We start from the raw sequence: 23,973 nt of genomic DNA on the forward strand, positions 1-23,973 counted from the left end.
ATAGACGCCTGCCTCTCTCTCTCTCTCTCTGAACTTCTGCAGAACCTCTTCTATGGCTCCTAGATGAAGCACTGAGGCCACTTTTAGTAATAGGCTCCTGCGAGAAGAGTTCCAGAAGAGGAATGGGTGGTGATGTCCAGCACTCCTGTGTTGGCCATAATCTCCAATCATGCTCAATAGAAAGGGGCAAGATGGCTTCCAAAGGTCAACTCTGGGATGATTTTGAGGTAGCTCTCAAGTGTCTTGTCAAACCTGCCTTTGGGAGGAAATTTGATATGACAAAGAAGACTAAAATGGTATTTTGTCTTTAAGGGGGCTGGTACCAGAAGGACATACAGGATGGTACTGGAGTGTAAACACTTAAGACTTCAGCACTGCCCTCAAAATCATTCTCTTTAGGGTATCACTCCTGTCTCTTTGAAGAAGGTTCCCTGCTTGTAGCAGGTTCCTCAGAGACAGTGAGGAAAAGTGTATCTCTGGGGATGGCAGTGTCACAGGCTAGGATTCTAGCATGGATATTGCTGGTGCCAGTGAAAAGAGGAGGGTGGTGGTGTCTCCTTGAAGGCATACCTGAGTTGTCAAAGGGCTTGCTGGTTGGTGCCAGGGTCTGTATTGGGTTGGATCTTGCCGTCAATATTTATACCAGTGTGACAGTTGCTCAAGCCTTCTTCGCTGACTTTGCCTTCAACATCATAGACAGTTGAGCACTTATCTCTTGGCCTCAAGTCCTTGAAGGATGGTTGTTTGACCACTCTGAGTTGTATTTGCACTCAGTGTTGGTACTTTACTTGTCAAATCACTTTCCCCGGATGTTGGTGCCAATGTGGTCAGCTTCGGGAAACCCAGCCCTGATGTTGATGGTCTTGGAACCCTTTTAGATTTCTTCTCTCTTCTGGAATCAAAGATGTAGGCACTTGCAAACCTCAGCTCTGGTTTGGAGGACGTTTCAATGCCTGGATCAAATGCAACTTCATGGATTGCTCCATGAAGTGTAGTTTGAGTCCTGGTCTCAAGATTTTCCAGTGTGAGATGAGAAGGACAGGCATATGAAAATTTGTTAGGGATATTACCTTCCCCAAGGCAGAAGAGGCATCTGCTGTGTCCACCAATTAAGGGCATCAGACCATTGCAAGTAGTACAGCATTTAAACCCCGTTGGCTTAGAATCTGCCATTACCAATGGTTGGTGCAAAGTATTTCACCCTGGTATATCTGAATGTATAGGAGGGTCTCGCCTTGCTTATTCACTTCCTTTGGGAGGGAAGGGAGGGGCGAAGAATGCCCAACTAAAAAAAATCTCAATAAGGGGAAAAGAGATTTCTTCATGACTTGGAATTGGGTCAGACAGTCAGAGTTCTGTCTTGCGGCCACAGGTGGTAAGAGGGAACTGAAGGAGGGTTGTGGCCACTCCGCCCTTTATGCCCTCAAACAAGGCACATGAGAAGCCCTGACAAACACTGCTATTCAAAAGAGTCCAAGCTCATGTGTATGAAGCACATGCACACCTACAGCAGGATCTACACTGACACATTAAAAGAAGAACTCAAGATTCTAAGAATGCTCAGCTACCTGCAATAAAAACTATATAATATATGATATTTGTGATTTCTGGACTGCCTTCCAAGATACATTAAATACATAACTACAGTTTCCAAAACAAGAAAAACAAAAACCTTAATTTATGATGCTATATAAATGATTTTTAAAATTACAAGAATCTCAATTCCTCACCCCAGAGGCTAGAATAGGGTAAAAGTGGAGTTCCCTGCCAAGCAGTTGAAGGCCGGGGGAAAAGGAAGGACACCTGCAATAGTGCATATACTTTTCAGATTAAAAATTCAATCTGCAATTAGCACACACAAATTGTGGGTTAGGGCTACCCTCTACAGGTTAAAAAAAATAATCAAGAAACAGACCAAAACCAAACACAGATCAGTATTTTTAAAAATCTCATGATTTTTAAGACATCCTATTTATTATTATTTGCATCATAATAGCACCTAGGAGTCTCAGTCATGGACCAGTACCCCACTGTACAAACACAGAACAAAAAGACAAAGCCATGGGTTTAGTTTTGTGTTTTGGGTCTTGCTCATGGATGTTTTAATACTTCATATTTGCAATAAAGAGGAGATGGCGAATCTTAGTGGAAGAAATCTACATTGATTTTCTTTAGCACATGAGTAGAGCGAACAGATGTGAGGTACAAGACAGGACAGGAGTTTGGAAGGGTGGACTTTATGGTAGGAGAAGTCTAAGGAGTTGATTACAGAGTCAGTGTGGATGAAGGAGAGAATCAAGGGCACTGGAGAGGAGAAGATGGTGGTCAGAGAAAGAATTCAGCAATTGATAGGTCAGGGAGGGAATATTGCTGAGTGAAGATAAAGTCCAAGGAGTGGCCATTTTCACATGTGCAAGACATGACTCAGAGATGAAGGCTAAACATGAAGATGAAGGAGAGGAAATGGGAGAAGAAATGATTGAATGGGAAGTTAACATGAAAAGTTGCAGTTGCAAGGCTAATGTGGGAAATTGAAAGACAATGAAGAGATAGTACAGAGTCAAAATAAGTAAGGTGAGAAGGAGAGAAGTGGGTAGCAATTGACAGGTACATCAAGGGAAGGGGAAGAGTACAGTATGATAGATAGAAGTTCAAAGGCAGGAAGGGGGTTGGATCGCAGTGGGGGAGATATGTGGAAGCTGGAAGAATAGGACTGCACTGAATCCCTGAGGGAAGCAAAGAGCTGGAGAGTCTGCTGAAAAGAGTCAATGAGGAGACTTGCCTCAGGTGAGCCAGTTACTGATCTATGGGTAAAGTATGACTCATCGATTACTCAAGTAGGTTGTTACAACAGCCAGGCATTTGGTGAATGCCCTCGGTGTCCCTGACAGTCCAAATTGCAATTCCTGGTACTGATAATGGGAACTGCCCACTTGAAATCTTAGATATTTTCTGTAGGTATGATGGACATCTACACAGAAGTAGGAATCTTGAAGGTCAAGAGCTGAGTATGACTCCTGTGGATCTAGGGAGAGAATTATGGAGGCCAGGGTTACCATCTTTAACTTGAATCTGCAGATGAAAGTATTCAGCTGTCTCAAATCCAGAATTAGTCAGGAGACCCCCTTTTCCTTTGCTATCAGAAAATATTGGGAGTAAACCCCTTTCCTTCTGAATTCTGTTGGAATCTCTTATTGCACCAAAAGTTACAAGTGACTCAACTTCTTGATGCAGCATGCTCTAATGGGGAGGGGGTCCCCTGGAGAAGGAGGGGGAAGATTCAAGTGGAAAGGGTAGGTATTTAATGGAGTATCCTGGTTTTACTACCTCCATAGCCCCATGGTCTGTTATGGTTCTCCACATGCGATGAAAATAAAAAAGAGAGTTTCCAAAAGGGGGGAAATAACAGAGTGAGCAACTAGAAGTCATACATAGCTCTTGGCAAATTCTCTTCCTCTAGGATGTAGATGAATGTGAAGATGATAGAGAGGATGCTGATGGTTTTTTCCTCTGGAACTTCTGATGCTTTCTTGGGGGCTGAGGTGGTCTGTATTGAGGGTAATATGAGTGTGTAAGGTAAGACTGAGGCCTACCTGCTTTCCTCTTCAAAGCAGATGAATACACTCCTAAAGAATGCAAGGCCTCATTAGTCTTCTGAGTAAGATCTTTTTTTCCCCTGCAGTCCTGTGGGATTTTATTAGCAATTTGGAGAGGTTATCATAATTCAAATAGTCAAATGTTGCCAGTAATGCTAGCAAATTGGCTATTCTCATCTGTAGGCTTGCAAAGAAGCAATTTTTGCACTTAATTAAGTCTACTTCTTAAGTGCCTTATCTCAAGTGGTAGATTTGGAAGGACCTTGATGATTCATCTTTTCATGGACTGCTAACACTATGAGAATCTTGGAGCAGGATGTATATAAAACTGTATGAAACCTGTAGATGGTACTTGATATTGTTGCTGTAAATGCTTGCAAGTTGAAGCTAGAGAGGCCAGTTTCTGCCAGAGCAATTTCACAAGGTGCCTTCATTAGCAGGCATCACTAGACGACCTGGCATGGTTGTATCCAAGATGTCACAGAGCTTGTATGACTTCCCTTTGACAACTTCTACTAGGATCTCTAGCACATCTGCCATTCTGCTGAGAAATGCCCAAAAAGATGCTTTGCCCTCTGGCTATGAAGAAGGCATTAACAAAACTATAGCCATATGAGGAGATGGCAAGGTTATGTGAGCTAGAATAATGAGATCATCATTTTAACTTCTTCAGAGCCTTAGTCTAGATGTTCAGCAGAAGCATCTGGTTCTTGAATAGTTAAAAGTGCTATTCTTTGTGACAATAGAAGTGGAGATATAGGTCTGGAACATGTTGCAAATGCTGACCAACTGGCACACTGAAAGCCTTATCGAGCCCAATAGGGCCAAGGGTTCTGTAAAGCATAGGGACCAGGGGACCATGGTGGAAGATACCAAGAAATAGGGTTCATGTGAACTTCAGAAAAAGGGTAATGATAATGAGACCTAGACTCCCTATCAGAGATGTATGTATTTAATTCCCAGGGAATGAGAGGGAGAGGGCTCTCCACCATCATCAGAAGCTGAGAAGGAGAAGCAGCACTCCTTCTTTAGTAGTGGAGACATTGTGACAGAGATGCAAGACAGACCCTCTATGCAACTTCTGGCTGGTACTGCAGGTGTGCTCTGTACCAGGGTCTAATAAGCAGTTAGTACCACTATGGGGTACCTTAGTGAATGCTAATAGTGAGACCACTATCAAAGAGACAGATTACTCTCTAGGTACCATGTAAGTCCTCAGTACCAAAAACTCTGGTACCAAAGGTATGTGAACAGACTGCGTTGGTACAGGGATAGTGAGTACTATGCGCTTTGGTGTGGGCAATTTCTTATGCACTGAAGAGATTGGTACTAAGGATTGGTGACAAGAGTCTGCATGTGTTGCAGAAGGACCCTTTCTGGGCTTTGCATTACTCTTCTCCAAGGGTAAATGTGGAGTTTTACACTTTTTAGGGTTAGAATCTTCCTTTCCTCCCCTGCTAGGACAGCTATTATCAGCTGAAAAGGAAGATCCTTAGGCTATGTTTACACTATAGCCTATGCTGGCATAACTTCTGCTGCTCAGGGGTGAGAGTATCCCCCCTTCTCCCGAGTGACATAAGTTACACCGACATAAGCGCTTGGTGCGCAGCACTATGTTGGTGGGAGAGCTTCTCCTGCTGACATAGCTTCTGCCATTCATGGAGGTGGTTTTATTAGGCCGATGGAAGAGCTCTCTCTTGCTAGCACAGAGCTTCTTCACCTGATGTGCTGCAGCAGCACAGCTACATATGGACAGTTGCACCGCTGTAGGCATGCCCTTAGTTACTTGCACATCAAAGCAGTGCGCTGATGAGATGATGGGAGTATTTTTAAAAGATAATTGCTCTAGGTTTTCAGCCTTCGTTGCTCCTGGATCTGAGGAGGGATGCATTGATCTTTCCATAAACCCATTGGTGAGTGTGGCTCCCTAGCTTTTTGTGTTCTTTTTGAGAAGGACTTACAAATTGAGTACCTATCAACAATATGCCCTTCTCCCAAATACATTTAGCATCTGGTGTTCTTATCATTGAGGGGCATTATTCACATGAAGGACAGTTCTTAAACCCCAGACACTTCTACTCTGATACAGCAGAGGCAGGATAAACTAAAGGAATGAATTAAAAAGCAACACTGCACTAAACTATTCACTAAATCGGGGTGGGCAAACTTTTTGGCCTGAGGGCCGCATCTGGGTATGGAAATTGTATGGTGGGCCATGACTGCCTGGTGGGGGAGGGGGGCTCTATAAGGAATGTTACTGAGGTGGGGAGAGGGGGGACTCATGGAGTGTGGCGGGGGGTAGGGGAAGAAAATGCTCTACAAGGGCAGTATCAGGGACTCCTAGGGGCCCTGCCAGGAGCGACACCAAGGCGGCCGTACCAGGCACCGCCATGGAACACTAGCTGGGACGGTTGCGGTCCCTGGGTGGTTTTGAGGTTGTTGAGGGTGGGGCCGTAGGAGACTGGGAAGGGATTGGGTGCGCTGCTGCATGGGGCGGGACTGCCACGTAGTGGCGGGGTTACGATCCTGGAAAAAGCGTGGTGAAGTCACGCCTACGCAGCATGGCTATGCATGCCAGAAGATGATACTCATCAAGGGAATTGAGAGTCAGGGAGCGCCGAGTGGAGCGGGGCAAGTCCCTGACCCCGCTCTCTGGCAGGAGCTTGAGGCCCAGATAAAAACGTCTGATAGGACAGAAGCGGTCTGTGGGCCTTAGTTTGCCCACCCCTGCACTAAACTAACAACTACCTAACAATCACTACCTAGAGCTATTTACAAACTATTAGGAGGCTGTCCGGTGAGCAAGAGTTCAAACACTGCAAAGTTCAGTGAGGGCTCAGATATTACAAAGTTCTGACCCAAAGCCACAGGGTGTGAGAAAGAATTGAGGAGCGGTTGGGGTCATCCTGCCCTTTATGTCCTTGGACAGAGGCATGAGGGCTCTCAGGGTACAGACGCAGTCCCCAACAGATACTGCTGGCAAAAGTGTGCAGGGTGCACGTGCACCGTTAGTGGACTATATAGACAAGCACTAAAAGGAGAACATACCTACTTGAATATACTGTAATTATACAAGAACTATGGGGTACCTTAGTGAATGCTAATAGTTATTATTATAGAAATTATCCAATAATATGGCAGCCTTTCATCACTTGTTAGAGTATGACCTACCGTGCAGGGCCCGACGGCTCCTCTCTTGCAGAACTTAATACAGTTTTGATTGTGAGTTCCTAAAACAGAAGATGAAAATGTTCAAACTCAGTTGCCAGAAATGTCTCCACAAAAATCTTTAGAAAAAAAATAACGGCCCTGCTATAAAATACACGGGCTTATTCTTTTTTTTCTGTTGCACGAATAAGTCAACAATCCATTGTAATAAGAGCAAAAGCAAAACTGTGATTGTGGTCAATGCGTACAATTAAATGTGCACACTTCATTGTAGCAAATGGTTTAGGGTACAGATGGCAACGACCTTGTATAACGCTATACAAGCTTACTAGAAATCCATCAAAATGCACAGTGCCATCTAGAGTCAAATGCACAGCACTTTCTGAGGACTTGATGTGTCTGAAGGAATCAGCCTTGGTAATTATTCATTGCTGTGGGTAAAATGTGCAGCAAGTTTTTTTTCCTAAAGCTTCTAACAACCTGCCCCAGAATACATTCCACGACCCCCAGTTTAAGAACCTCAGAAGTACACAGATCATAGAATCATAGAATATCAGGGTTGGAAGGGACCCCAGAAGGTCATCTAGTCCAACCCCCTGCTCGAAGCAGGACCAATTCCCAGTTAAATCATCCCAGCCAGGGCTTTGTCAAGCCTGACCTTAAAAACCTCTAAGGAAGGAGATTCTACCACCTCCCTAGGTGATCCTAGGAGATCCATGACCCAGACTGCCTTCAGCTATGCTAAACTGTCACAGAGCCAAAACTTCATGTGCTGGAGTCTCCCTGATTTTATGTATTGTGGCCACCATGAAGGTGCACATAGGGGCTTTTGGCAGCCCCTAAGAAAATAAACTGCAAGTGGAATAAATAGTGCATCTAGAAACTTCAAGTCTTTTTCTTCTCTTTCTGAGCTGTTTAAAGCTGAGAAACTTTTCAAGTGATCACAATGACCAAGCATCAAAATGGTCAAAATAATGCATATTTACTTTTAGGAACATATGCAGAGACTTTTGATGGTTTTTGTTGATCAACAATAATTTCAAAATAACTACATGTTTAGAAGTTTAAAGCCTATTTTGACAAATTTTATGGACGTAAATCTTGTTTTCTACACACAAAGATCTAAAAAGAATATTAGAATGTCTAAATATTAGTAAAAATTACCTGGAACACTATACTACTAAAAAAAGACAGCTTGGTAGCTGCAATACCATACACATATTCTCAATATTCCCACCTTAACATCTGTGAAATGAGACACAACTATGCCAGGAGTGTTTGGGTGTAGAGCTGGCAATTCACAATATAAGTTGGGAAAGCAGACCAGAGATCCCAACAGAACTTGTGCTTCTACTCTTGGTGCCTATGGATGGGGAAAAACAAAAATATTTACTCATGTTGCACTAAGAATGTGAAATATACAGCTACTTTACCTAAGGTTGAATTTTTGTTAAGTTTATCCTGGTGACAATATGGAGGCCAGAGAGAAACTCAAGCAGTTTGTATTTATCACAAAAAGTACAGCTGTGTGATATACACTAAGACTGTTTAAATAAGCTGCTGTGTTGAAACGGATAAGTCAAATTTCCATTACCACGTACTGGCTCTACATCCCGTATTACCACAAGAGAGAATAATTTAAATAGCCTTCGTGATGAAACACTGTTTCTATATATTTTTCTTACAAACACAAAATAGAAAGTTTAAAAGGATAAATAATGCCTCTGCCAATCAAGCTGATCAGAAATAATGGAAAGGTATAAACATTTAAAAGTACAAACGCAAAAGCTAGCAATTTTAAGAGCCACCAGCCCCATTCTTGGAAGTCACTGTACAGCAACAACATTGAAAAATTTCAAGTATAACCCACTTTTAAGAAGAAAACACTGTAAAAATGAAAACATAATCCACCGTGTAATTTAAATTAATCCAATTTAAAACATTGAAAGAATTAGTAAATTGTCTGCACTGGAAGCAGAAATGCTTCTCCCAATACAAACTAACAATTATGTAAATAACTGTACATGGCAGTCATTATAATTTTAAAAGGTGAAGGTTTGAGCTTTTAGTAATTGGGTAACCATAGCAAACTCCACAGAGATTATACTGGATGGTCCAAAAACTAAGCTGACATCATCTCAACCAATATACAGGGGAAATTATTTACCTTCAGTAGTTGTTTTCTAAGCTTTTTGCCAAGTATTTTGCCAAGAACCCCATTCTTGAGGCAAGAGGTCTCCAACATACACCACCAACAGAGCTCTGAATATTTCAAGATTTTGAAGAGAGCCAACCTTGCTCAGTTAAAAATTAAATATCTCAGGGTGTATACAGAGCAAGATGACACCGACTCATGGTGAGCATTAATTGAAGGTTGTAGTATTATATGAACATCCCTGGCTAAAAGGTATTTAATTGCTTCTGTGGATCATGGAGTGTTTTGTATAATTACAATGTAATATCTATGGTATACAATGCACTTCTCCTAAAATGGAGGATTATCAACACAAACGCCAACTGCAACATTTTTACTTCTTAGTAGTCCCAAAGGATACATTGCAACATCAGTACAAAACCTACTACATTTAAATTGCCATGTATAGGATAAGCAGCTATGGACCAATAAAAAGCTTTCCTTCCCCTTAAAAGTTTGTTAATGTCACGTCTTCTAGAAATTAAAACAAAACAAAACAAAACCAAACCTCTGGATATGCATGTGGGTGAGGACAGATGAAATAAACTCTTAACTAAGAGACCACACATAAAGGTGTTATCTCATAATTGTTCCTGAAATTCTGAGGCTAAACAGACATCAGGAATAAACAGCAAATTTTTGCATTCTTTATATTATACCTGCTATATAGGATTTTTATAATGTCATGTATTAATGAACTGCTTGGTGATTTCAATAATAAAGCATTAAGTTCTCTCTTTGGGACAGGTCAATACACACTAGCTGAAGAACAATGTTGCATAGTATTCTTTCTATTAAACTTCTCATGATTACATATAATCACAAAAGAGAATGAACTGATGAACACTTACATTGAGAAAAGAGGAAGAAGCCACTCTACCAGCTGCAATAATGAAATCCATAATAAGCATGGTAGCACCAGGCAAACCAAGTGAAAAGAACTGAGGAGAGCAGTGCTTGATGATTGTATTAACAATATCCTTGGAGAGGAGAAGGGAAAGTATATCACATTCATTAGATAAACAAAAAAGCACACTGACAATGGTAATTATGCTCACTACTGAGCAAAATCTGCATAATTTAAAAATTTACTAATCAACTGTAGAGTTCAACAGGTTGCTTATAACCATTCATTACACTTTCTACTGAGGTACTTATAATCAACTATAGCAAGTACTGCTTATGACTGTAACATGCTTATAATACCTATTAAGCATTTATTAATCCATTATAAATTATTTGTAAATGGAATCTTAATATAAAGAATGACATATTAAAGTGTCTTGAAATGATTTTGTTTGCAGCTGTACATGACATGCTATATTAAGTGAATGCAGATTTAGTGAACCCATGAAATATATCATTAATAAAGATTTTAAATTTCTAAGTGTGACAAAGTTCCTCCTCTGCCTTGGTGGGTCCTGCGCTTATTGGCGGATTTGCTCACCTCAGAGGTTCACGGCACCCCTCAGTTTGGCCACTTTCGTGGCTCAAATCTGCCGTTCGCTCAGTTAGCCTCATCACTGGCCAGCATGGGGAAAGGAAGAACAATCCCCGAAGTCTCTGCTGATTCACCTAGTGGATCGGGGAACAGGCCAGAGACCTTCCCCTCTGGTGGAACTCACAGTCCAGTTCAACTCCTCCAGTATCAAGTGGGAGTTGGAGGGTTGGGGGGGGAACCCAGGCCCGCCCTCTACTCTGGGTTCCAGCCCAGGGCCCTGTGGATTGTAGCTGTCTACAGTGGCTCCTGTAACAGCTGTGTGACAGCTACAACTCCCTGGGCTACTTCCCCATGGCCTCCTCCTAACACCTTCTTTATTCTCACCACAGGACCTTCCTCCTGATGTTTGATAATGCTTGTACTTCTCAGTGTTCCCGTAGTACGCCTTCTCACTCTCAGCTTCTAGTGCCCCTTGCTCCTAGCTCCTCATACACAGGCCGCAAACTGAAGTGTGCTCCTTTTTAAACCCAGGTGCCCTGATTAGCCTGCCTTAATTGATTCTAGCAGCTTCTTGATTGGCTGCAGGTGTTCTAATCAGCCTGTCTACCTTAATTGTTTCCAGAAAGTTCCTGATTGTTCTGGACCCTTCCCTGTCACCTTACCCAGGAAAAAGGGACCTACTTCACCTGGGGCTAATATATCTGCCTTCTATCACTCTCCTGGAGCCATCTGGCCTGGAGCGAGAGGGAGGGCGAGGGGTGCTGTTCCTGCTGCTAGGCTCTGGGCTCTCCCTTCTGCTGTTGCTGCTCTAGCTGCTCCCCTGGCTGGGCCAGATGTCACGCCCGCTTCTCTGCCACCTGTTTGCTGGCTGGCTGCTGGACCCCCCCACCCTCAGGTGCTGCTACTGCCCCAACTGCAGCCCCTTGGGCGGGGGGGAGCCTGCTGGTCCGCTCCCCAGAGGAGGGGAGTGAGGGACCCCAGCCCCAGCCGTTGCTGCCGTGGACACCACCACCATCACCACCTGAGAGGGGTCCTTTCTGCCTGCCTGGACCACCACCTGGAGTTCCTGGAGCTGCTGCTGCGGAGTTTGCTGCCTGGAGCTGCTGAAGCCCCGAGGAGGAGAAGAAGAGGACCATCTACCAGTGGAGGAGCACCTAGAGACTTCGCAGACCACCGTGGAGGGGGCCTTTTGAACTGAATAACTTTCAAACTGTGCTCTGACTGTGTTTGTGGGGACACAGGGGGTGTGGTGTGGAGCTGCCCCCCGATCCGTGTCCCCTCCCCAACTCCCACCACTACCACCACCGTTGACCCCTCCACCACCTTCCCTGGCTGTTTACCATCTGCCTCAGCTCCTGCCTCTGGACTCAGCTGCTTGCTTGGCTTGCCATGCAATGATTCCACCATTTGGGCCAGAAGCAGCAGCCAGCCTAAACAGACTCTTTGTGCAAGCGCACGTGGGCACACATGCCTCCCCCGGACTGCCCACCTCACAGCTTTGCCCTTTGCTACCTGCCCCATTTGCCCTTTGCAGCCTTTTGCTCCCCCTTTTGCCCCAGCCCCCCTTTTTAGCTTCAGTTTGCTTGTCTGCCCACCCATTTCCCTCTGCAATCTTTGTTTTGTTTGCCCCGCCCCAGCCTCTGAAGCTAGCCCCTTGGTTTTCCTGTCCTACCTCCAGCCCGCTTAGCCTCTTGCTCCGTGCGCCCATGCCCCCTCCCATGCGCTTGTGCCACTCCACATTTTAGTTTAGTCCCTCTTCACTGCACCCTCAATGCTGTTGTATCCCCCCTCCTCTAGTGCAGCTAGAGGAGCTGGAATCCCAACTTATGTCGGTAACTGACCCCTAGTCCCTTTTTCCCCTCCCATCCAGCCCACCCCTTTTGGCACCTTCCTCCCCTGCCTGCAGCCTCACAGGACAAAGTGGTCGACCTGCTTCCTCCTTCCGGTGTCTCCTCTTCCGGTGTCTCCTCTTCCCTCCCTGCTCATGATGGCGAGGAATGAGACAGGTGGGGCCCCTCCAGAAAACCCCACTGCCCCCCCACCTGCCGCCCCATTGCCCCCCCCGAGCCTCTACCTCCGCTGCCACAGCCGAACCACCTGCTACTGCCCCCGCTGGGGCACCAGCAGCGGTGGACACCGGGATGACCTCCGCTACTGCCACGTCCCTCACCCCCTCCGACCTTGGGGAAGCCCCCCAGCTGGCAGCAAGGGCCAGGGTAAAAAGAAGGGTAAAGGCCCTACAAAAAAGACCAAGCCCTCCATGGCAAGGGCTGCCCCCACTGCCGCAGCCCCACCGCCGGCCGCAGCGTCCCTCCCCGCTGTTCCCTCCACCAGCTTGGTGGGTGCCCCTCCTCCGGCTCCCAGGGCGTACGCCCAGCTGGCGGCAGCCCCCCTGCTTGCCGCTACATCATCTTTCCCGCCCACCGCCTCTTCTACCATCTATAGCGGCTGGGGCCCCTTCCTGACCTTGACCAGGAAGCATGGCGTCCGTTGCCTCCTGGTGCCCGCCTCGGCCCAAGTAGAGACCTATGTGTGGGTGTTGGCGAGGTTGGCGCGTGAGGGAGAGGCGCTCAAGAGGTCATTCCTGGTTCCCTACCAGGGGGCCTGTTACCGGGTGCACTACTCCATGAGGGAGGCCCGGTGCTACCTCTGCCGGGCGATGGGGCACATCTGGAGGGACTGCCCCTTGGCCCGGCAAGGAGGCGCATCCGGGACCCCTGAGCCCCGGCAGGGCGCCGGCCCCATCATTGCCAGCGCCCCTGGCTGCCTGGTGCCTGAAGCCACCCCTCCTCCTTCCCAGTCCACCACTGCTCCTGCTCGGGCCCAAGGGGCACCTCCCCCACTATGCCCAGACGAGCAGGAGAGTCCCGCCTCCACTGCACGCAATCTGGCAGGGCCTGTGGAGGAGGATGCGGCAGGGACAACGCCAGGCATGGGAGAGGGCACGCCCAAGGGGGAATCTTCCCTCCCTCGTGCTGCCCCACTGTTACCCCCCTGAGTCCCTGACCTGACCCCTGAGAGCCAGCCCCCAGATGATGCCATGGAGGACTGGGCCTTAGTACAGGGGAAGTGGGGCAAGCGGAAAGCTCAAGCTCTGCTCCTTCCATCTGATGCGGAGGCCCCCCGGAAGACCAGGATGCGTGGCACTGATGCCGAGCCTTCCGCTTTGCCCATGGGTGTGTTTCATCCACCAGTGCCAGCTGGGGAAGACGTGGCAGCACCGGAAGGTAGTATCTCCCCTCCACGGGAGTCCCTCCCCTCCAGGGAGCCCATCCTGCCCTGATACCCTCTGAAGCCCCTGTGAGCCCTGAGGCGACCGTCACTTCGGGTGCCAGCGGGGACAAACCCGGGGTGGTGGAAAGCGATCTCCTCTCCATATATGAGGAGACCGAGGCCCTGGGTCTGACCCCAGTCGCCCAGGGGGAGGACGACACTTTGCCAGCGGGCCTCGATCTGGGCGACCTCACTCTAGCCCCCCTCTCCCCATGCTTCCTCCCCCTAACAGAGGGTCCCACCTCTGAGGAGCCCCTGTACTCCTCCATCAACCCAGCCACAGAAGGCACCCCGCTGATGGCCACCAAGCCTGTTGAGGCGACAGCCAGTGGCACGCGACCGGGACCCAAGCCACCAGGGGCACCCCTCGTTGGTGTGGAGCAATCAACCTCCTTCCCAGGCGGGGGCTCTACAGAAGACAGTCCACCTCCTGATGCCGTGGCTGCCAAACCCACCAAAAAGCCTGAGCCCGGCATCGCTGAGAGCCCCCTTCCCACCCCCCCCAACCCTTGAGCCTGACCGAAAAGTGCCACCGCCCAGTTGCTCGGCTTCTGAAGCTCAGAATCTCGCCTCTGCCCCATCCCGTCCCGGACTGCAGCCCTGCCCCTGATGCCGACCCCGTCCCTATCTCCTCCACCTCCCGTGATGTTACTGCCACCCCTAGGGCTGTCTCCTTCCCATTTGCGGTAAATGACCCCCAGGGAGTGGTCTTTGTGTTTCCCTGTCCCGACCCACTAGGGGCTGCTATCTTCCCTCCGCTGCCCCCTACTGCCCCAGAGTTCGAGGCGGGCCGCTTGGTGCCAACCCATCGGGCGCCACGTTGGTGATCCGCACCTTGCCTGACCATCTCGGTGGGCCACGGGGCCGTGCCAGGGGCCTGGTCCGGGGATAACCAGGAGTCAGTAATCCCACCCCCCCATGCGCTGCGAGAAGAGCTGCAGGAGTTTTTAGAAGATGTCCGTGACTCCCACAACAAGGTACAGCTTGCTCTCCAGCAATGGGGGGACTTTCATCAGATCCTCTGGGCCGCGAGGGCCCTTATGGGGGAGGGTAAAAGGACCGAGAAGCAGGCCGCCGCGGCCTACCAGCAGGTCCACAGCTTCCAGGACTCGTTGCTCACCTACGGGGTAGGTCACGGTTTGCTGCATGGCCCAGTGGGGGCCGCGAGCGTCCCTGCCAGCGAGGATCCCCCCCAGCCCTCCTCATGGCACCATTGGTCATCGTAACACTGAACACCCGGGGCTGTAGGATGGGTCTCCGCAGGTCCCAAGTGCTCTGCTTCCTTTGGGAGGGGGGATACTCTGTGGTTTTCCTGCAGGAAACCCATACGGATCCGGCTGCAGAAGACAGTTGGCGGCTGGACTAGGGGGACAGGGTCTACTTCAGTCCTACGAACCGTGAGATGGCTAGAGTGGCAACCCTGTTCTCCCCCGACCTCCGGCCCGAGGTGCTGGGGGTCACCGAGGCTGTGCCGGGCCGCCTGCTGCACCTGCGGGTCCGTATGGAGGGGCTTGTGGTCAACCTCGTTAACGTCTATATCCCGACATCGAGCCTGGAGCGGCTGCAATTCTATCAGCAGGTGTCCGCCTTCCTCGGCGCCCTGGAGCCTCATGAGTGCCTGGTCCTGGGCGGGGACTTCAACACCACCCTCGAGGAGCGGGACCGCTCACGGACCGAGCAGTGCCCGGCCGCCACGGACGTCCTCCGGGAGATAGTGGAACATCACTCCCTGGTGGACATCTGGCTCGACCACCACCCAGATGACATTTCCACGTTCACCTTTGTCCGGGTGGAGGCCCATCGGTCGCGCCACTCCCAACTGGACCGCATTTATTTATCACGCTTCCACCTTTCATGAGCACACTCCTCCAGCATCCAGCTGGCTCCATTCTCTGACCATTGTTTAGCCACCATGACGGCCTTCCTCTGCACGGAGAGGCCAGGGACGGCCTATTGGCATTTCAACAACAGCTTGTTGGAGGATGTGGGCTTTGTGACGTCCTTCCGGGAGTTCTGGCTGGCCTGGCGAGGGCAGCGGCGTACCTTTCCCTCAGCGCGGTGGTAGTGGGACCTGGGGAAGGTGCGCGCCCGGCTTTTCTGCCACGACTATACCTGGAGCGCCAGCCAATGGAGGGATGCGGCGATAGAGCAGTTGGAAAGGGAGGTCTTAGAGCTGGAGAGGCATCTGGCCGCCAGCCCTGAGGATCTGCCCCTCTGCGAAGCATGCCGGGAGAAGCGGGAGGAGCTCCGGACCCTCAAAGATCATCGGGACCGGAGCGCCTTTGTTCGATCCCACATCTGTCTCCTTCAGGAGATGGATCGCAGCTCCTGCTTCTTCTATGCCCCGGAGAAGAGGAGGGGGACCAAGAAACACATCACCTGCCTTCTGGCAGAAGACAGCACCCCCATCACGGATCTGGTGGAGACGTGCAGGAGGGCGAGAGCCTTCTACGCAAGCCTTTTCTCCCCAGATCCGACCGATCCTAACGCTTTCAGAGTGCTCTGTGAGGAGCTCCCTAAGGTCAGTGCGGGCGACTGAGACTGGCTAGAGCTGCCTCTCACTCTGGCCGAGTTCTCGGAAGCCCTCCATCGCATGCCCACCAATAAATCTCCGGGCATGGACAGGCTGATCGTGGAGTTCTACCACGTGTTCTGGGACGTCCTCGGCCCAGACCTAGTCACCGTCTGGGCCGAGTCTTTGCAGAGCAGGGTCCTCCCTCTTTCGTGCAGGGGAGCCATGCTCGCCTTATTGCCAAAGAAAGGGGACCTCCGCGATTTACGAAATTGGCATCCCGTCTTGCTCCTCAGCACGGACTACAAAGTTGCGGCAAAAGCAATCTCGCTCTGGCTAGGGTCCGTGCTGGCGGACGTGGTCCACCCAGACCAGACCTACACTGTCCCGGGCCGCAGCATCTTTGACAACCTATATCTGGTCCGGGACCTTTTGGAACTTGGGTGTAGGGAGGGTCTGTCGTTCGCCCTCCTGTCCTTGGATCAGGAGAAGGCATTTGACAGGGTGAACCACGGGTATCTCCTGAGCACTCTGCAAGCATTTGGCTTCCGATCCCAGTTTGCGGGTTTTCTCTGGGTGCTGTACGCCTCCACAGAGAGAGCGTGTGGTCAGGCTCAACTGGACCCTGACCGAACCGGTCAGCTTCAGGCAAGGAGTACGGCAGGGGTGCCCCCTCTTGGGCCAGCTGTATGCTCTGGCGATCGAGCCCTTCCTCTGTCTCATCCGCAGGAGGTTGACAGGGTTGGTGCTGCGGGAGCCAGAGCTGCGGCTGGTCCTGTCGGTGTATGCCAATGATGTGCTCCTCGTGGTCCAGGACCCGGGCGACTTGGCGCGGGTGGAGGCTTGCAAGGCTATCTATTCGGCAGCCTCCTCCGCCCGGGTCAACTTGGTCAAGAGCTCTGGCCTGGTGGTTGGGGACGGCTGGCAGGCGAGCTCCCTCCCACCCGCGCTTCAGGCCATCCAGTGGAGCGCAGGTCTGCTGCTCTATCTCGGCGTTTACCTTTCTGTGACACATCCCTCTCCGCTGGAGAACTGGCACGATTTAGAGGGCAGGGTGATAGACCGGCTCCGGAAATGGACAGAACTATTCCGGCGCCTCTCTCTTCGAGGGAGAGAGCTGGTTTTAAATCAACTAGTCCTGTCCATGCTCTGGTACCGGCTCAACACACTGGTACCAGCTCCGGGTTTCCTGGCCAACCTCCGGACATCGATTCTGGAGTTCTTTTGGTCAAGACTGCACTGGGTCCCTGCAGGAGTTCTCCATCTACTGCTGGAGGAGGGAGGGCAAGGCCTGAAGTGTCTGCACACTCAGGTCCATGTCTTCCGCCTCCAGGCCCTGCAGAGGCTCCTTTATGGTGCAGGTAGTCCGGCGTGGAGCATACTGGCGCATGCCTTCCTGCACTGCTTCCGAGGACTCCGATGCAACTGGCAGCTCCTTTATCTCCATCCAAGAGGTCTTCTGCGAGAACTCTCCGGTCTGCCGGTCTTCTACCAGGACCTCCTCCGGACCTGGAAACTGCTTTCAACGACCAGGTCCGTGGTGCCCACTGAGGGGGCAGATCTCCTCGCGGAGCCCCTGCTACACAACCCCAGCTCCGTGTGCAGGTGGCGGAGTCCCCCTTGGTGCGCCAGAGGTTGGTCCTGGCAGAAGTCACAAGAGTCGGAGAACTCCTGGACTACGAACGGGGAGACTGGCTAGATCCCCTGACGCTCGCTCAGCGCATGGGGCTCTCCAGACCTCCTACTCCCCGGAGCGTACTTCAGGAGGTGAGGGCTGCTTTGCCGCCCACTGCTCGGGTTTACCTCGACCGGGTCCTGCACGATAGCACGCCCTGCCCACCCTCCACCGCAGGCCCACTGGAGCTTTCCATCGGGCCCCTGCCCCGTGGACTCAACCGACCCCCCCGCCCCTTCACCATGAACTGGCTGCACTAGCTGCAGCTGGTCTGCTTCCAGACCGCGCCAAGGAAACATCTATACACGCTCGTGCTCCATATGCTTCACGTCCTCATCCTCACGTCCCACACCGATACAAAATGGCGGGACCTCCTGCCACCTCTGAAGGGCAAGGAGCCCCAGTGGGCCAGCCTATATTCCACCTTGGTCCCAAGGCCCGCCGGGGATACCAGTTGGCAGCTCCTTCATGGAGCCGTGAGCACGGGCGTGTACTTGGTGTGGTTCACCCCTATTCCAGACACCTGCCCCTTTTGCGGTGTGAGGGAAACCCTGGCACACACATATTTGGAGTGTGCCAGGCTACAGCCCCTATTCCGGCTCCTCACGAATATTTTATTATGTTTCTGGTTGCACTTTTCCCCTCACCTTATTTATGCACTCCCTATCCGCAGCTTCACAAAGTCACGGGATCTCCTGGTCAACCTCCTCCTGGCCCTAGCTAAAATGGTCATCTATAAAACTAGGATGAGGAGGTTGGCCGATGGAGTCTCCTGTGACTGTGGGGCCTATTGCTGATCCTCCGTCTGTTCACATATCCGGGCAGAGTTTCTCTGTACAGTGTCCACTGACTCCCTTGACGCCTTTGAGGAGCAGTGGGCACTGTCCGGGGTTCTGTGCTCGGTGTCCCCGGCCGGTTCCCTTTGTTTGACCCTTTGACCACACTCCTGTCCCTGTTATTTCATTAGTTGTCCCCCGTATTTATTTGGTGTCCAGGTCCATTAAATCCCCCTATTAGGCTGGGGGGATCCTTTAGCAGAAAGCCCGCCCACTTCCCAGATCCCAATAGGATCACTCTCCTGTAGCCATCTGGCCCGACACTGTCACATAAGGTACATATTGTGATTTCTCTAAGAATCTATGAATTGTTTAAATCTATGAATCTGCATGTGGACAAGATACAGTAAGTATAAAAAAACTCCCCAGTTCACATGCAAATAAAGAATATAATCCTTCTCTGAAAAAATTCTCTAAGAGACAGACTTTGTAGCATACCTTGATGATCAATGTTAACATGCAAATTTGCAATTCAGTAGGAGAGAAAATGTAGTTTAGTGGTTAGAGGAGGGGAAAACTGGAAGTTAGGTCTCTTCAGTTCAATTCCTAGCTACATGCTGACTGTCGTCTTAAGCAAGTCTTATTCTGCCTCCATTCAAATCAGTTAAAATTCTACCATTGACTTTCATGGGAGCAGAGTTGTTCAGGCCTTTAACCTCTGTGGGATAGATCCACAAAGGGATTTAGACACCTAACTGCTACTTTAGATGCCTAAATCCAATATTTTAGCTCCACTGAGATCTCAAAACCCCCACTCAGTTGCTGCCTAAACCTGGAGGTGCCTAAATTCTCTAGGTGCCTAACTTGCTGATGGTGGGCATGTGAAAAGCTGCCATGCTCCCAGGGACAGTGGACTGAATATCTACCAGTCTCTGTGTGCTCTCCTGAAGGAACTCTGCCTGGATGCCCAGTGATGTGGCTATGTGGAGTAAAAGGTCCTGGAACACCTTAAAGCCCTTCAGAAGAGAAGGGGAGGATGAACCAGCAGCACGGCATCATCCAGTAATGAGGAAGAGGGTCTTGGCTGAGCAAGAATTGGCTCTCGCCCGCCCCCCCAAAAGATGCATCTGGAAGTGATGACTCCGGTGGCTTCTCAGGGAGGAAGACAGCTGATACCTGGGCTTTTGGCTGATCCAAAGTCACCACCGTTGACCAGGCAGGTGACTTCAACTTTGAATGAGATGAAGAGTGGGATCTCTGCAAGCGAGGAATGTCCCACTGAGTCCAAGGTGGCCACTGATATGGGTAGGACATTGGTGACCAGTAGAAGCCTGGCGAAGGACCTCTGTCCTGGCCACATGCCAATTCTGGGAGCCACATTGGGCCATTGGCAGCCCCCAGAGTTCATTAGGAGATGCGTAGCAGGAGGATGACAACTGACTTGGAATCAGAGCCCCTGGATCTCGGAGACATGAGTGGAGCAATGCCTGAGGGAGCCAATAGGAAGTCCAATTCATCCACTGTCCAGAACACGGCAAGAATCAGCTCCCCCGATGAATGCAGTGCTGTCAGTATCGAGCATGTCAGTGCCGCAGGCAGCACTGGTCCTGGAACAAACAGTGATACCAAAGCATCCAAATGCATCGATGTCCAGGATGATGAGAGCCCCCATGGGAACAGCCGAGGTGTCAAATGTAGCAGAGCTAAAGAGAGCCCCGGTTCCAATGTCCCCCGCACTGATTCCAGTACCAGCTCCATGCCCATCACCAGGAGGAAGTGTCTAGGTGCAGTGCTGAGGGGCACAAAGGTTCAGCGGGGCGCTCCACTGGAGGGCTGCTGAAGGCGCGAGCATCGCAAAGTCTTGGACCAGCAGTGAGGACAGAATGGAAAGGTAGAGCAGGTCTGCTAGACTGGTACTGGCATCACCCTCCTCGGGACCTGGAGGCCGGCACTGTAGTCAATGATACAGGGTTTATGCCCTTCCCACTTGGTATCTGTGCCATCCCACATGCCAGAACTGGTCCCATGCCGGTCTGTGCTTTTCTTGGGTGAGGCAGAGGAGTTGCCCCACAACCTGGAGTAGTCCTGATTGGTCTTATGAGACCTCTTCCTTGGCACCAATAATGGAGAGCAGCTCCTTTGCCTCTTCGGAGAAGCACTTGCTCTGGAATGAGAGCCTGAGGGCCATCTTCAGCCTGAGGAGGGCTTCAGTACTGGATCAGGATGCATGGCTTGTTCAAGCAGATGCTGCTTGAGGGGAAGGTCCCTGCGCCACCCAAGTACACTTCTTGAATGATCTACAGATTGAACAATGCTCTGTAAGGTGGGCCTTGCCAAGACAAAGCAAGCACCTCATGGGGGGGGGGGGGTGTCACTGTTAGGGATCGCTCCTCCACATGAAGGACATTTAAACTCTGGTGTGGGCATCAGCAGGGCACACTATCAAATAACACTCTCTACTAACCACTAACACTGAGTATATACAATAAACTAGTCAAACTAATGGTGCCGCCCCTCTATGGGTACTGCTAGGCAAAAGTCTCTGGTTATGGAGCGCTGGCCACGCATACACCTAAGTGCAATACATGTCTGCATCTACTCACGCAGATATGAGCCACTAAGAAAAAAATTTAAGCCACGAAATGTCTTTAGTTTCTTTCATGCATTTTAACACTAACTGATCTGTTCTATATTTCCTTTCTCTAAAAGGAAGAACATAAGGGGAAAATTTACTTCATTTAATTCCTACAGGACAGCTAAGGGAGAGGATTTCAACTGTCAGCTAAAGAATCACACTAAATGGTTACCTGGAAATACAGTAAATTCTGAAAAAATAGCAGTGTTGCCCAGTCTCACAATATTTGGTGTTTTTCTAAAAAGCACCCCCTGCTCTCCTGAGTCCTCCTATTTCATGAGAACCTCAGCTTTCATAAAACAGTAAGTTTATAGACTTCGTGGGTGTGGAGAAAAGCTTGAAACCATGACCCACGTGTGTCCTAAAGGCTCAGAAACCAGAAAAAACTGCCAATTTTTTTTTTAAAATCCTATGGACTTTGGGGCCTGACCCATGATTTTTGAACACTTGGATGGCAACACTGAATAATAGTTAAAAAGACTCTAAATACTGTAGCATATAATTGCTTTAATATTTCTTCAGCCTTCTGTTTACTTTGTGAAGATAATTTCAAAGTTCTTCTGTCATATGGAAGACCTAAGATTGGAAATGAACTGTTTTGCTGTTGCACAGGAACAAGTGAAATTTCATTTTTTACAAAGCTCACAAGTGATATCTCAATAAGGCAGAAATAGCATCAGGGAATGAGGGAAAGAGAAATTAAGACAGAGGAAAAGAAAGGTAATCAAAAGCAGCACAATATATGAAAAAAATGTAGATAGGTTCCTTTTGTAAAAATGTAAGATCACTGCTAAATCACTCATAGGAAGATTGTGATTTGAATAGGTTTACCAGAACTAACATCTTCCTTACTGTGATGGGTTTTACCAACCCCACACTGAGGAGGAGAGGGTTAGGGAGCTTCTATGGATGCAGGAAGCTTTGCTCCCTCACCTCAGCTGGGCATGCTCCCAGTGGAGGGAGCATTCAAAAGGGAGCAGCTCAGTTCAGTCTGGGCAGATGGAGCAGGAGAGCAGTTGGGTGCAGCAGCCTCCTGTACAGGGCTCCAAGAAGCCAGGACTGGGCCTCACAGCTAAGCCACTGCAGACCTTCAACTACAGGGACTGCGGGTGATGAGTCACTGCCAGCAGGAAAAGGTGCTCCACAGACAGACCTGAGAGGACATCAAGTGGGATCCCAAGGCAGATCAGTGGCACTCAGAACAGCAGAAGTTGGGGGTAGGAAATGACTCAGGGAACTGGAGTAAGGGTGCCAGTCCCTAAGTCACCTGTATGACAATTATTTTGAAGTCAGAACACAGTGGAGCAAGGTGGGCTTGGGTTCCCCTACTCCTTCCCCATCCATACTGTAGCCACTAGGCAATGTGACCGTTCACTCTCACCATTGGGTGATATTATCTTGAACTGTAGCTGCTAGGCAAGGCAGCCATTGACTCTCACCATGGGGCAGCAGTGCCTCAGACTGTAGCCACAATTAGACGGTACTGGCCTCGGGGAGGTATCACAGAGTGCTCCATTATGACTGCTCTGGACAGTGCTCCCAACTCAGACGGACTGGGCAGGTAGACGGGAAAAGGCCCGCGAACTTTTGAATTTCAATTTCCTGTTTGGCCAGCGTGGCAAGCTGCAGGTGACCATGCAGAGCTCATCAGCAGAGGTGACCATGATAGAGTCCCAGAAGAGTAAAAGAGCTCCAGCATGGACCGAAAGGAAGGTATGGGATCTGATCGCTGTATGGGGAGAGGAATACGTGCTATCAGAACTACGTTCCAGTTTTCGAAATGCCAAAACATTTGTCAAAATCTCCCAGGGCATGAAGGAAAGAGGCCATAACAGGGACCCGAAGCAGTGCCGCGTGAAACTTAAGGAGCTGAGGCAAGCCTACCAGAAAACCAGAGAGGCGAACGGCCGCTCCGGGTCAGAGCCCAAAACATGCCGCTTCTATGATGAGTTGCATGCCATTTTAGGGGGTTCAGCCACCACTACCCCAGCCGTGTTGTTTGACTCCTTCAATGGAGATGGAGGCAACATCGAAGCAGGTTTGGGAACAATGAAGATGATGATGATGAGGTTGTAGATAGCTCACAGCAAGCAAGTGGAGAAACCGGTTTTCCCAACAGCCAGGAACTGTTTCTCACCCTGGACCTGGAGCTAGTACCCCCGAACCCACCCAAGGCTGCCTCCCAGACCCGCCAGGCGGATAAGGGTCCTCTGGTGAGAGTACCTTTTAAAATAGTATACATGGTTTAAAAGCAAGCATGTTTAATGATTAATTTGCCCTGGCATTCGTGGTTCTCCTGGATATACTCCCAAAGCCTTTGCAAAAGGTTTCTGGGGAGGGCAGCCTTATTCCGTCCACCATGGTAGGACACTTTACCACACCAGGCCAGTAGCATGTACTCGGGAATCATTGTAGAACAAAGCATTGCAGTGTATGTTTGCTGGCGTTCAAACAACATCAGTTCTTTCTCTCTCTGTGTTATCCTCAGGAGAGTGTGATCATTCATGTCACCTGGTTGAAATAGGGTGCTTTTCTTAAGGGGACATTCAGAGGTGCCCGTTCCTGCTGGGCTGTTAGCCATGGGGAGGGGGGAGAGGCTAGCCAGGTACCGGGGGGAGGCAAAATGCGACCTTGGAAGGAAAGCACATGAGCTATGTATGTAATGTTAACAGCAAGGTTTACCATGAAAGAGTGTACCCATTG

At 49.7% G+C, this 23,973-nt stretch overlaps 1 protein-coding gene across 16 annotated transcripts in view; it reads right to left on the reverse strand.

The window, feature by feature from the left end:
- The window catches only part of RALGAPA1 (Ral GTPase activating protein catalytic subunit alpha 1), a 231,449-nt gene that overhangs the window by 105,452 nt on the left and 102,024 nt on the right, over positions 1 to 23,973 (reverse strand). For 15 of the 16 annotated variants that reach the window (XR_012159487.1, XM_073349047.1, XM_073349045.1 and 12 more), the window contains 3 exons: positions 9,810 to 9,938; positions 8,002 to 8,127; positions 6,768 to 6,826 (listed from right to left, as the gene is read on the reverse strand). Coding sequence is in view for 15 of the 16 variants with exons in the window: in XM_073349047.1 (XP_073205148.1) it covers positions 6,768 to 6,826; positions 8,002 to 8,127; positions 9,810 to 9,938 (314 nt within the window). In the remaining variant the exon portion in view is untranslated. The remainder of the gene's footprint in view (positions 1 to 6,767; positions 6,827 to 8,001; positions 8,128 to 9,809; positions 9,939 to 23,973) is intronic. The other variant, XM_073349039.1, reaches the window with a different exon arrangement.

The sequence above is a fragment of the Lepidochelys kempii genome, chromosome 6 (genome assembly GCF_965140265.1).
Source record: "Lepidochelys kempii isolate rLepKem1 chromosome 6, rLepKem1.hap2, whole genome shotgun sequence".
NCBI classification, from domain to species: Eukaryota; Metazoa; Chordata; order Testudines; family Cheloniidae; genus Lepidochelys; species Lepidochelys kempii.